This window comes from Salmo salar, chromosome ssa01, assembly GCF_905237065.1.
Source record: "Salmo salar chromosome ssa01, Ssal_v3.1, whole genome shotgun sequence".
NCBI lineage: Eukaryota > Metazoa > Chordata > Actinopteri > Salmoniformes > Salmonidae > Salmo > Salmo salar.
The window spans coordinates 88,349,210-88,362,449 of record NC_059442.1 but is presented as its reverse complement, the minus strand read 5'-3'; the positions used below and the strand labels follow the sequence as shown (position 1 = coordinate 88,362,449).

The 13,240-nt window shown below is 42.9% G+C and overlaps 1 protein-coding gene across 2 annotated transcripts; it reads left to right on the top strand.

Moving 5' to 3' along the window:
- Nucleotides 1-7: 7 nt before the first annotated feature.
- On the top strand, nucleotides 8-10,025 carry LOC106609350 (PHD finger-like domain-containing protein 5A). 2 transcript variants are annotated; one of them, XM_014208095.2, is made up of 4 exons: nucleotides 8-147; nucleotides 9,109-9,132; nucleotides 9,333-9,499; nucleotides 9,827-10,025. In XM_014208095.2, the coding sequence occupies exons 1-4, from the start codon at nucleotides 96-98 to the stop codon at nucleotides 9,914-9,916; spliced, it is 333 nt and encodes a 110-aa protein (XP_014063570.1). In that variant the 5' UTR covers nucleotides 8-95; the 3' UTR covers nucleotides 9,917-10,025. The 2 variants fall into 2 exon arrangements, with proteins under 2 accessions (XP_014063570.1, XP_014063581.1); XM_014208106.2 differs by lacking the exon at nucleotides 8-147 and adding an exon at nucleotides 672-801.
- Nucleotides 10,026-13,240: the final 3,215 nt, after the last annotated feature.

Below are 13,240 nucleotides of genomic sequence, written 5' to 3'. Positions count from 1 at the left end.
AAACTTAAATGAAATACAAAGTTCAAATGTCACGTGTGTCTGTGGGTTAAAGTTGAAAGTTCAAAATAACTATCGCATGCCCTCCGTTCGCGAGAATGGCTAAACATCATCCAGATTTGATCTTTTGTAGAAAACAAGCTGGTGTCGGTAAGGTGTTTATTTGATGTTTAATGCATATCATTGCATTAGTACTTACTTATAATAAGTAATGATAAGTGCTGAGCTCTTGCCCTTTGTTGAAAGTGGCTGGCTTGATAAGATAGCTTGCTAGGAACAGTTAGCATACTGTTAGCACATTCATTTGCTAATTGTATTGGTTGCATACACATATTTAGCAGATTTTATTGCGGGTGTAGCGAAATGCTTGTGTTCATGACCGTAACCTGCTTCTTCATCAACCCATTAACGTTATTGATTTGCCTTCAAACTGAAATCCGTTTTATCATTTCTACCAACATGTCACATGTGCAACCAGAGGGGGGAAAAAACCTCTAGACCACCTTTACTCCACACACAAAGATGCATACAAAGCTCTCCCCCGCCCTCCATTTGGCAAATCTGACCATATGTCTATCCTCCTTCCTGCTAACAATAAAAAACTAAAGCAGGATGTACCAGTGACTCGCGCAATACGGAAGTGGTCAGATGACGCGGATGCTACGCTACAGGACTGTTTTGCTAACAGAGACTGGAATATGTTCCCAGGATTCATCCAGTGGCATTGAGGAGTATACCGGCTTCGTCAATAAGTGCATCGACCAGAAGCCATGGATTACAGGCAACATCCGCACCGAGCTAAAGGCTAGACACTTTTTTTCCCCCACACCTTTATTTAACCAGTTAGGCCAGTTGAGAACAAGTTACAACTGCTACCTCGCCAAGATAAAGCAAAGCAGTGCGACAAAAACAACAGAGTTTCACATGGGATAAACAAACATAGTCATAATACACAATAGAAAAATCTGTATACAGTGTGTGCAAATTAAGGAGGTAAGGCAATAAATAGGCCAATAGGGGCGAAGTAATTACAATTTACATTGTAGTGATATGTGCAGATGAGGATGTGCAAGTAGAAATACTGGTGTGCAAAAGAGCAGAAAAACAAAAACACATGGGGTGAGGTAGGTAGTTGGTTAGATGGGCTGTGTACAGCTGCAGCGATCGGTAAGCTGCTCTGACAGCTGACGCTTAAAGTTAGTGAGGGAGATATATCTCCAACTTCAGTGATTTTTTTTTTTATTTTTTATTGATTTTTTTTATTGATTTTTTTGCAATTCGTTCTAGTCATTGGCAGCAGAGAACTGGAAGGAAAGGCGGCCAAAGGAGGTGTTGGCTTTGGGGATGACCAGTGAAATATACCTGCTGGAGCGCGTGCTATGGGTGGGTGTTGCTATGGTGACCAGTGAGCTGAGATAAGGCGGAGCTTTACCTAGCAAAGACTTATAGATGACCTGGAGCCAGTGAGTTTAGCAACAACTATGTAGCGAGGACCAGCCAACGAGAGCATACACGTCGCAGTGGTGGGTAGTATATGGGGCTTTGGTGGCACTGTGATAGACTGCATCCAATTTTCTGAGTAGAGTGCTGGATGCTATTTTGTAAATGACATCGCCGAAGTCAAGGATCGGTAGGATAGTCCGTTTTACGAGGGTATGTTTGGCAGCATGAGTGAAGGAGGCTTTGTTGAGAAATAGGAAGCCGATTCTAGATTTAACTTTGGATTGGAGATGCTTAATGTGAGTCTGGAAGTAGAGTTTACAGTCTAGCCAGACACCTAGGTATTTATAGTTGTCCACATATTCTAAGTCAGAACCATCCAGAGTAGTGATGCTAGTCGGGCGGGCGGGTGCGGGCAGCGATTGGTTGAAGAGCATGCATTTGGTTTTACTAGCATTTAAGAGCAGTTGGAGGCCACGGAAGGATTGTTGTATGGCGCTGAAGCTCGTTTGGAGGTTTGTTAACAGTGTCCAAAGAAGGGCCAGATGTATACAGAATGGTGTCGTCTGCGTAGAGGTGGATCAAAGAATCACCCGCAGCAAGAGCGACATCATTGGTATATACAGAGAAAAGAGTCAGCCCGAGAATTTAACCCTGTGGCACCCCCATAGACTGCAAGAGGTCAGGACATCAGGCCCTCAGAATTCAGTGTGTCATTCGATCTGAGAAGTAGTTAGTGAACCAGACGAGGCAGTCATTAGAGAAACCAAGGCTGTTGAGTCTGCTGATACGAATACGGTGATTGACAGAATCGAAAGCCTTGGCCAGGTTGATGAAGACGGCTGCACAGTACGGTCTTTTATTGATGGCGGTTATGAAATCATTTAGGACCTTGAGCGTGGCTGAGGTGCACCCTTGACCAGCTCGGAAACCAGATTGCATAGCGGAGGGTTACGGTGGGATTCGAAATGGTCGGTGATCTGTTGTTCACCTGGCTTTCGAAGACACTAATCCCGACACTAATAAGAAATCCCACAAGGCCCTCAGACAAACCATAAAACAGGCCAAGTGTCAATACAGGACTAAGATGGAGCCGATGTAGTATGATTCAAACGGTCATCGGAATGTGGCAGGGCTTGAAAACTATTACGCACTAGAAAGGGAAACCCAGCCGCGAGCTGCCCAGTGACTCAAGCCTACCAGACGAGCTAAATGCCTTTTTATTCTTGCTTTGAGGCAAGTAAAACTGAAGCATGCATGAAAGCCCCAGCTGTTCCGTACGACTGTGTGATCACGCTCTCCATAGCTGATGTGAGCAAAACCTTTGGACAGGTCAACATTCACAAAGCCGCGAGGCCAGACGGATTACCAGGACCTGTACTCAAAGCATGCACGGACCAACTGACAAGTCTCTTCACTGACATTTTCAATCTCTCCCTGTCTTAGTCTGTAATACCTACATGTTTCAAACAGACCGCCATAGTCCCTGTGCCCAAGAAAACATAGGTAATTTGCCTAAATGATTACCGCCCCGTAGCACTCACATCGGTAGCCATAAAGTGCTTTGAACGGCTGGTCATGGCTCACAACAACAACATGCCAGAAACCCTAGACCCACTCCAATTTGCATACCGCCCCAACAGATCCACAGATGACGCCGTCTCAATTGCATTCCACACTACCCTTTTCCACCTGGACAAAAGGAACACCTATGTGAGAATGCAAGCTCATCACTAAGCTAAGGACCCTGGGACTTAGGGCTGGGCGACAAGGCCAAAATGTTATATCACGGTATTAAAAAAAAAAAAATGATGACTATTTTTTTGTTTTTGAATAATAAACGTTCTATATTTGCTTTATAGGTAGTGCATGACCTCAGGGTGGCAACACATACATTCTAAGTGATTTCAATGGGTCTTTCTCCATTCTGATTGTTTTTTACTGTTCAATTCAACTTCAACCAAAAGAAATTTCAGTACTTTTATACATTTCTGCACTCTGCACTTCTGCACTCAATTGCACTGGTGGAAAAAGTACCCAATTGTCATACTTGAGTAAAAGTAAAGATACCTTAATAGAAAATGACTGAAGTAAAAGTGAAAGCCACCTGGTAAAATACTACCTGAGTAAAAGTCTAGAAGTATTTGGGTTTAAATATACTTAAGTATCAAAAGTAAATACATTTTTATAAATGACATTTAAGTATCAAAAAGTATGAATAATTTAAAAATCCTTATTGAGCAAACCAAATGGCACCATTTTCTTTTTTAATTTACGGATAGCCAATGGCACACTCCAACATTCAGACATAATTTACAAACAAAGCATTTGTGTTTAGTGAGTCCTCCAGATCAGAGGCAGTAGATGACCAGAGATGTTCTTTTGATAAGTGCGTGAATTGGACCATTTTCCTGTCCTGCTAAGCATTAAAAATGTAACGAGTACTTTTAGGTGTCAGGGAAAATGTATGGAGTAAAAAGTACTGTATTTTCTTTAGGAATGTAGTGAAGTAAAAATTAAATTTGCCAAAAATGGTAACGTACAGATACCAAAAAACCTGCCTTAAGTAAAAATACTTTGAAGTACTACTTAAGTACTTTACACCACTGCTCAATTGAGAGAATTTCCACACTGCCACGTAGGGCTGCACGATATGGACAAATAATGTAGAACTTATTTTTAACTAAATGTTGCAATTGCGATTTGACTTTCGAATTAGTGCAAAACTGTTGGAATCATGGAAATATAATGACTGTTCTAATTCTATAGTTACAATATAATTGTGGGCACTTTGAATACAGTGTTTGACATGACAAGAAGTTAAAATGCCAGGGAGGAGTTATTGTGACAGGGTAGGAACTAAAGTGTTTCCTAGTGGACCCTATCAGCTTTGGCTACATTGCATGTTTTCTCTTAGCTAATTCATGTTGCTAACATATTCTTGCTTTGCATATTCCTCTTTTGATTTAGAAGATGCTGTTGCACAAACAACATGCTGATTTAGGTCTATGCCATCACTGGTATTATCAGGCTGTATTAGCTAGCTACGTTTGCTCTTACTCAGTACATTTATTAGCTAGCTATTAGCATTAGCGGCTAACAATTAGCGTCTCTCAAGATTAAGGGGAACTTGATAAAAAAGACAAACTAGCTGTTTGCTGATGTAAGAAACACAAACTAATAGTATCATTATAGAACGCTAGTTGATTTATATTAAGAAGCAAAGTGAAAACAGCATTGTTGTCGTCAACATTGTTGCATATGCTGCATTGACCATGCAGACTGAACGCAAGTGTCTCGTAGTTGAGGAACATCAAATGCGCTCCTTAAGTGACGGGGCGTGGCTAGGTCTGTGTGGAAAGTGGCACGGAGAGAAAGAGCGGAGAGAGATGACTCAAGTAGCGAAGTAAACTATATTGTCATTACACGTGGCGTATCACATTTAACAAACCAAACATTCAAATACCAGTATAGAAGGTAAAGTAAAAACCCAAACCGGTCCCTGCATAAATACCAGTATATCATAAAATACGGTGTACCGCCCAGCCTTACTGGGAATAAACACCTCCTGCAACTGGATGCTGGACTTCCTGACAGGCCGGCCCCAGGTGGGAAGAGTAGGCAACAACAACACATCTGCCATGCTGATCCTGAATACTGGCGCCCCTCAGGTGTGCGTGCTTAGTCCGCTCCTGTACTCCCTGTTCACCCATGACTGCGTGGCCAAGCATGACTCCAACACCATCATTAAGTTTTCTGACGAAGTGATCACCGACAACAATGAGGCAGCTTATAGGGAGGAGGTCAGAGACCTGGAATTATGGTGCCAGGACAACAACCTCTCTTTCAATGTGAGCAAGACAAACAAGCTGATCGTGGACTACAGGAAAAGGAGGGCCGAACAGGCCTCCATTAAATCGACAGGACTGAAGTGGAGTGGGTCGAGAGTTTCAAGTTCCTTTGTGTCCACATCACCAACAAACTATTAATGGTCCAAACACACCAAGACAGTTGTGAAGAAGGCACGACAACACCTTTTCCCCCTCAGGAGACTGAAAAGATTTGTCATGGGTCCCCAGATCCTCAAAAAGTTATACAGCTACACCATTGAGAGCATCCTGACCGGTTGCATCACCGCCTGGTATGGCAACTGCTCGTCATTGTAAAGGGTTTAAACACTGTTTCCCATGCTTGTTCAATGAACCATAAAGAATTAATGAACATGCACCTGTGGAACAGTCATTAAGACACTAACAGCTTACAGACGGTAGGCAATTTAGGTCACATGTATGAAAACTTAAGACACTAAAGAGGCCTTTCTGACTCAAACAGCAAAAGAAAGATGCCCAGGGCCCCTGCTCATCTGCGTGAACGTGCCTTAGGCATGCTGCAAGGAGGCATGAGGACTGCAGATGTGGCCAGGGCAATAAATTGCAATGTCCGTACTGTGAGACGCATAAGACAGTGCTACAGGGAGACAGGACGGACAGCTGATCATCCTCGCCGTGGAAGACCATGTGTAACAACCCATGCACAGGATCAGTACATCCGAACATCACACCTGCAGGACAGGTACAGGATGGCAACAACTGCCTGAGTTACACCAGGAATGCACAATCCCTCCATCAGTGCTCAGACTGTCCGCAATAGGCTGAGAGAGGCTGGACTGAGGGCTTGTAAGCCTGTTGTAAGGCAGGTCCTCACCAGACATCACCGGCAACAACGTCGCCTATGGGCACAAACCCACCGCCGCTGGACCAGACAGGACTGGCAAAAAGTGCTCTTCACTGACGAGTCGCGGTTTTGTCTCACCAGGGGTGATGGTTGGGTTCGCGTTTATCGTTGAAGGAATGAGTGTTACACCGAGGCCTGTACTCTGGAGCGGGATCGATTTGGAGGTGGAGGGTCCGTCATGGTCTGGGGCGGTGTGTCACAGCATCATCGGACTGAGCTTGTTGTCATTGCAGGCAATCTCAACGCTGTGCGTTACAGGGAAGACATCCTCCTCCCTCATGTGGTACCCTTCCTGCAGGCTCATCCTGGCATGACAATGCCACCAGCCATACTGCTCGTTCTGTGCGTGATTTCTTGCAAGACAGGAATGTCAGTGTTCTGCCATGGCCAGCGAAGAGCCCGGATCTCAATCCCATTGAGCACGTCTGGGACCTGTTGGATCGGAGGGTGAGGGCTAGGGCCATTCCCCCCCAGAAATGTCCAGGAACTTGCAGGTGCCTTGGTGGAAGAGTGGGGTAACATCTCACAGCAAGAACTGGCAAATCTGGTGCAGTCCATGAGGAGGAGATGCACTACAGTACGTAATGCAGCTGGTGGCCACACCAGATACTGACTGTTACTTTTGATTTTGACCCCACTTTGTTCCGTGACACATTATTCAATATCACATGTCTGTGGAACTTGTTCAGTTTGTCTCAGTTGTTGAATCTTATGTTCATATAAATATATACACATGTTAAGTTTGCTGAAATTAAACGCAGTTGACAGAGGATGTTTCTTTTTTTTGGCTGAGTTTATTTGTATTTATTATGGATCCCCATTAGCAGCAGCTACTCTTCCTGGGGTCCAGCAAAATTAAGGCAGTTTATACAATTGTAAAACATTACAATACATTCACAGATTTCACAACACACTGTGTGCCCACAGGCCCCTACTCCACCACTACCACATATCTGCAGTACTAAATCCATGTGTACGTGTGTGTGTATAGTGTGTATGTTATCGTGTCTGTGCCTATGTTTGTTGCTTCACAGTCCCCGCTGTTCCATAAGAAGTTTTCTTTTTTTAATCTGTTTTTTAAATCTATTTTACTGCTTGCGTCAGTTACTTGATGTAGAATAGAGTTCCATGTAGTCATGCTCTATGTAGTACTGTGTGCCTCCCATAGTCTGTTCTGGACTTTGAGACTGTGAAGAGACCTCTTGTGGCATGTCTTGTGGGGTATGCATGGGTGTCCGAGCTGTGTGCCAGTAGTTTAGACAGACAGCTCGGTGCATTCAACATGTCAATACCTCTCATAAATAAAAGTAGTCATGAAGTCAATCTCTCCTCCACTTTGAGCCAGGAGAGATTGACATGCATATTATTAATATTAGCTCTCTGTGTACATCCAAGGGGCAACCGTGCTGCCCTTTCTGAGCCAATTGCAATTTTCAAGTCCTTTTTTCTGGCACCTGACCACACAACTAAACAGTAATCAAGGTGCAACAAAACTAGGGCCTGTAGCCCTGTCTTGTTGATTAGTGTTAAGAAGGCAGAGCATCGCTTTATTATAGACAGACCTCCCCATCTTAGCTACTACTGCATCAATATGTTTTGACCATGACAGTTTACAATGTAGTGTTACTCCAAGCAGTTTAGTCATCTCAACTTGCTCAATTTCCACATTATTTATTACAAGATTTAGTTGAGGTTTAGGGTTTAGTGAGTGTTTTGTTCCAAATAGTTTTAGAAATATTTAGGGCTAACTTATTCCTTGCCACCCACTCTGAAACTAACTGCAGATCTTTGTTGAATGTTGCAGTCATTTCAGTCGCTGTTGTAGCTGACGAGTATAGTGTTGAGTCATCCGCATACATGAAACTCTGGCTTTACTCAGTCAGTGGCGTGTCGTTAGTAAAAATTGAAAAAAGCAAGGGGCCTAAACAGCTACCCTGGGGAATTTTATCTATGCATACCTCAACTAACCTGTACCCCCGCACATTGACTCGGTACCAGTACCCCCTGTATATAGCCTCGTCACTGTTATGTAAATGTATTGTTACTTTTTGATTGATTGGATTTTTTAAACTTTTGTTTATTTAGTACATTTTATTAACTCTATTTCTTGAAGTGCATTGTTAAGGGCTTGTAGTAAGCATTTCACGGTAAGGTCTACACCTGTGTTCGGCGCATGTGACAAAACATTTGATTTGAACGTTATAGCTATCTGATGGTGGTTAAGTAGACTAGCTAGTAAGATAATAGCTTATGATCATGACTCTCAGTTCCATTACACATGAGTCATTGGATGAAGGCGTATTCTGTAGTGGGGAGTTTTGTTAAGATCCCCGACGCACGGTCTGAACATTTAAGTTAACATGCATCGCTTGTGGTACGGTTTTGGAAGCATAAGGAACTTATCAGCGAGAAATAATGAAGAAATTTGTTTTATACACACCTTGATAGGGTTAGTGTTCCCACACTGCCATATCTCCATGTTACACGCTTGTTTATGTTAGACGAGGCCACCACCTGTGCTAATTAGCTATCAAGCATGCTCCTCCGAACACCTGTGTGTAAGCGTGACTCGGGAAGTGTAGTTTTGTTGGATGGATCTGTGCAACACTTAGCAGTAGCAGTTTATTTTTTTTTGTAATTCTTTCTCACTGATGAAACGTATGCACTATGTGTTTCGAAAGCCATATAGCAAGCAATGATTATTGATGTTTCTAAATGTTAAAACACAGCGTCGGGATTGTAGTTCACATGAGGCAGTTGTGGGCGACGCTAATGCCTAATAACTGAAGGGAGAAGGCAGTAAGCCCCTAGAGTTTTCGAGAGCTAGTAAGATGTCTTATTGATTGCATAACCCTTAGCTTTATGGAGCAATGCTTTTGTTGGCTAGCTACCTTATTCATGTTCACTCACTGTTTTGTTCTATTGTTTACTTTTCAGCTATTGGAAGATTGTGCGAGAAATGTAAGTTTCAAAAACATGTTTTACATAATGTTGTCCCTTTCTCCCATACAGGGTGAATTTGCTGCCCTTAAGTTTACCCTCATAACTCCTAGAGTAGAGACAGTCATCATCAACACAGGGTTTACTTTTATATGTAATTACCCCAGTTCAAAATGCCACGGCATTAAACAGTCTCATCCCCCTCTTCCCTCCTCTCCTAGGTGATGGAAAGTGTGTGATCTGTGACTCGTATGTGAGGCCTTGCACACTGGTGCGCATCTGTGACGAGTGCAACTACGGGTCCTACCAGGGGCGCTGTGTCATATGTGGAGGTCCTGGGGTGTCTGACGCTTACTACTGCAAAGAGTGCACCATCCAGGAGAAAGATGTTAGTCACCTGCTCTCTCTCTCTCACACTCACTCATAAAAGGTGTAGAAAAACCTTCACACCATTCAATGCTCCCGTATAGTTTATGCAATGTTTCCAATAAACTATACAGAATCATTCAATATTGTGCTCCTTCGACAAATTCCGTTCTTGATCAATGTTGTGAAAAATGGATAAAGGTGCCTGAGATGCTGAGTAATGTGGTTGTACAAGTAATGTGTGGTTGTGAAAGTGGTTGTACAAGTAAGTCATTTTGAACAATCTCAATGTAATGTGAGAATACACCAACAAGTTATTTTTTCTACTCCTCTCTACTGGATGTGACAGCGAGATGGATGCCCCAAGATTGTGAACTTGGGCAGTTCAAAGACTGACCTTTTCTATGAACGGAAGAAGTATGGCTTCAAGAAGAGGTGAAGACAGGCCTGTCCAACGAGTGCTTTGCTTCTGTTTTTTTGTATTAATGTTTTTACCTTTTTTTTGTGTGTGAACATGTGACAATAGAATAAAGCTTTATTTTACATTACTGTTATGTACATGATTGCATTTTCCTTGTAGTTTTGGGTTAATTATCTAGTGTTCATCATTTTATGGGATGAACTGAGTTTTACACATTAATGAAATCTCATTTCATATAATGAAACTAGAACTGGGAAGAATTACCATCAGGAAAGATTGGCAATAGTTTCCCACAAATCTCTATTCCCCAAACAGTGAACTGGGATGCCCTCTCGTGGTTTAAGGGAGATTTTCAGGGATGGTTCCATCACTTCCGAATCTAATAAACCTCTGCATGCTAATTTGTTAAAAGCATGTGCTTCCACAACACTGCTGTATTCTACTGTTTATCTGTTTAATGGTGGAGTTAGAGGACCCGTTTAGTTTTTACATGCCAAAGTGATTGCTTTTTGTAAAAACGCTTTATCTGCCTTCCCAATGAAAACCAGTTTGTAAATAAGAACATATTTTATGGAAAACAGACGTATTGTAAAAACTATTGGTCGCTAAGTCCGGAGAAATGACGGAACATGTAAAAAAAAATACGGTTAGAAGGACCACGTAAAAACGATTGGCTGGTATGCCCTCACCCGTTTGAGCAGTCGGCTGTAAATGCCCTCACAAATACTTATGGGTTGGTTCTGTCCTCAATAGTGCTGTCCAGTTAGAACACGATGTTGAGGCCCATCACTGTACTCATGATAGTCACCACCACACACAGACACAGCTGTTTCATTTGAAGATGTTTATATGGTTTTTGGTAATCCGAATGACTTGGAATCTTGTTATGGCTATTTCGATGCACACACAACATTCAGACATTCGTGTTACTGTCGACAATAAACAGTCCTAAGAAACATGCGTCTTCCTTCCGACGACGATAACGCTGACCTGAGTGGGCGGGTGCAGTGTCCAGACGCGCATTTCCAATCGCTCTGATTGGTTGGGAATGGCAGGTCTATGACGGTTGAGGGATAACTAAGGTAGGCTGAGCAGCCAAACTAACGGGACTTTAGCGAAACTGATGGGTCTGTGAGGGGAAGTTAGGCTTGTGTGATTCAGTGGTGAGAAAAAGTACCCAATTGTCATACTTGAGTAAAAGTAAAGATACCTTAATAGAAAATGACTCAAGTGAAAGTCACCCAGTAAAATACTACTTGAGTTAGAGTCTAAAAGTATTTGGTTTTAAATATACTTAAGTATCAAAAGTAAATGTAATTGCTAAAATATACTTAACTATCAAAAGTAAAAGTATAAATCATTTCAAATTCCTTATATTTAGCAAAACAGCACCATTTTCTGTTTTTTTTTTTGTTGTTACGGAGACCCAGCGGCACGCTCCAACACTCAGACATATTTACAAACAAATAATTTGTATTTAGTGAGTCCGTCAGATCAGAGGCAGTAGGGATGTTCTCTTGGGAAGTGCATGAATTTCACAATTTTCCTGTCCTGCTAAGCATTAAAAATGTAACGAGTACTTTTGGGTGTTAGGGAAAATGTATGGGGTAAAAAGTACATTATTTTCTTTAGGAATGTAGTGAAGTAAAAGTAGACAAAAATATAAGTAGTAAAGAACAGATACCCCCAAAAACGACTTAAGTAGGACATTACACCACTGAAGTTAGGATGTCTTCAAATGTAGTTGTATGGTTTGTAAATGGCTTTATTAAGCTATATCACCGCCATCTAGTGGCTACAAATGAATGACACAAGATGTGATTCAGGACTCCAGCACTGCAGGTGGCGGTAAATCACAATTTTAACCTTTATGCTTTTTTTTCAACACAAAATAAGAATATTGACTTCTTCAAAACGGAGATGGCCTCAATGGCAAGTATGGGTAACTGCATATGTGCGAGTGTTGCCGCGAAAAAGAAGAAGTTTTGAATGGTCATTCAACTCGGAATTCCAAGTCAGGAACTTGGGCTTATTTCTAGAGCTCTAACATTCTGACCTGAAGATGACTGACGTCATGATTTGAACTTTTTTCTACAAGTTCACAGTTATCTTAAAAGCACCATGTGGCCTCCCGAGTGGCGCAGCGGTCTAGAGGCGTCACTACAGATCCGGGTTCGATCCCAGTCTGTGTCGCAGCCGGCCGCGACCTGGAGACCCATGAGGTGGCATACAATTGGCCCAGCGTCATCTGGGTTAGGGAGGGTTTGGTCGGCTGGGATGTTCTTGTCCCATCGCGCTCTAACGCCTCCTTGTGGCGGCCGGGCGCATGCACGCTGATGCGGACGTCAGCTGTAGGGTGTTTCCTCTGACACATTGGTGCGGCTGGTTTCCGGGTTAAGCAAGCAGTGTGTCAAGAAGCAGTGCGGCTTGGCGGGGTCGTGTTTTGGAGGTCGCATGGCTCTCAACCTTCGCCTCTCCCGATTCCGTACAGGAGTTGCAGTGATGGGACAAGACTGTAACTACCAATTGGATATCACAAAAAAGGGGTAAAAAAAGCACCATGTGTCTGAAAGTGGGCATTGCGAAATAAGTGGGAGGGTCAACATATGGAAACAACAGCAAATTGGGCAGATTGGTTGCAACGCAAGACAAATAAAATTGTATTTGTTGCATACACAGTTTAGCGGGTGCAGCGAAATGCTCATGTTCCGAGTTCCTACCAATCAATGCAGTAAATGTCCACAAGCACACAATAATCCCAAATGTGAAAGAGAGCGATCCGGCTCTAAGTATTTTACTGGTTTGTGACTCACTGACACCGCCCCCGGTTAGAGGGGAATAAAGCAGTCCAAGAGTTAATACACCCCGGAACTTTATTCAATCACAGTAGAAGATAAACATGGGATGCAAAGTGAGAGAGATATAGTAGTGGAATGGCAGTGGTTCTGTAACAGGAGAAACAGAGGTAACCCAGTCCACTGTACACAATAGTATAACTGAGAGTACAAGTAGAGCAACAAGGCTATTAACAAGAGAAGGACTGTATGCAAATGTATATTCTACCTGCAGGGTAGAGTACCCAGTGGTAGCCGGCTGGTGATTGAGGGGCAGAGTACTGGGTGGAAGCCGTCTAGCAGTGGCTGTTTAACAGTTTGATGGCCTAGGGATAGAAACTGTTTATCAGTTTCTCGTTCCCAGCTTTGATGCACCTGTACTGTCTCCGCCTTCTAGATGGTAGTGGGGTTAACAGGCCGTGGCTCGGGTGGCTGAGGTCCTTGATGATCTTCTTGGCCTTCTTTTGACACCGGGTGCTGTATATGTCCTGGAGGGCAGGCAGTGTGC

Coding starts and splice junctions, on each gene's coding strand:
- LOC106609350 (XM_014208095.2), top strand. CDS start 96: ATGGCTAAACATCATCCAGATTTGATCTTTTGTAGAAAACAAGCTGGT. Junction 9,133..9,332: donor TGGAAGATTGTGCGAGAAAT/GTAAGTTTCAAA, acceptor CTCCTCTCCTAG/GTGATGGAAAGTGTGTGATC. Junction 9,500..9,826: donor GCACCATCCAGGAGAAAGAT/GTTAGTCACCTG, acceptor TGGATGTGACAG/CGAGATGGATGCCCCAAGAT.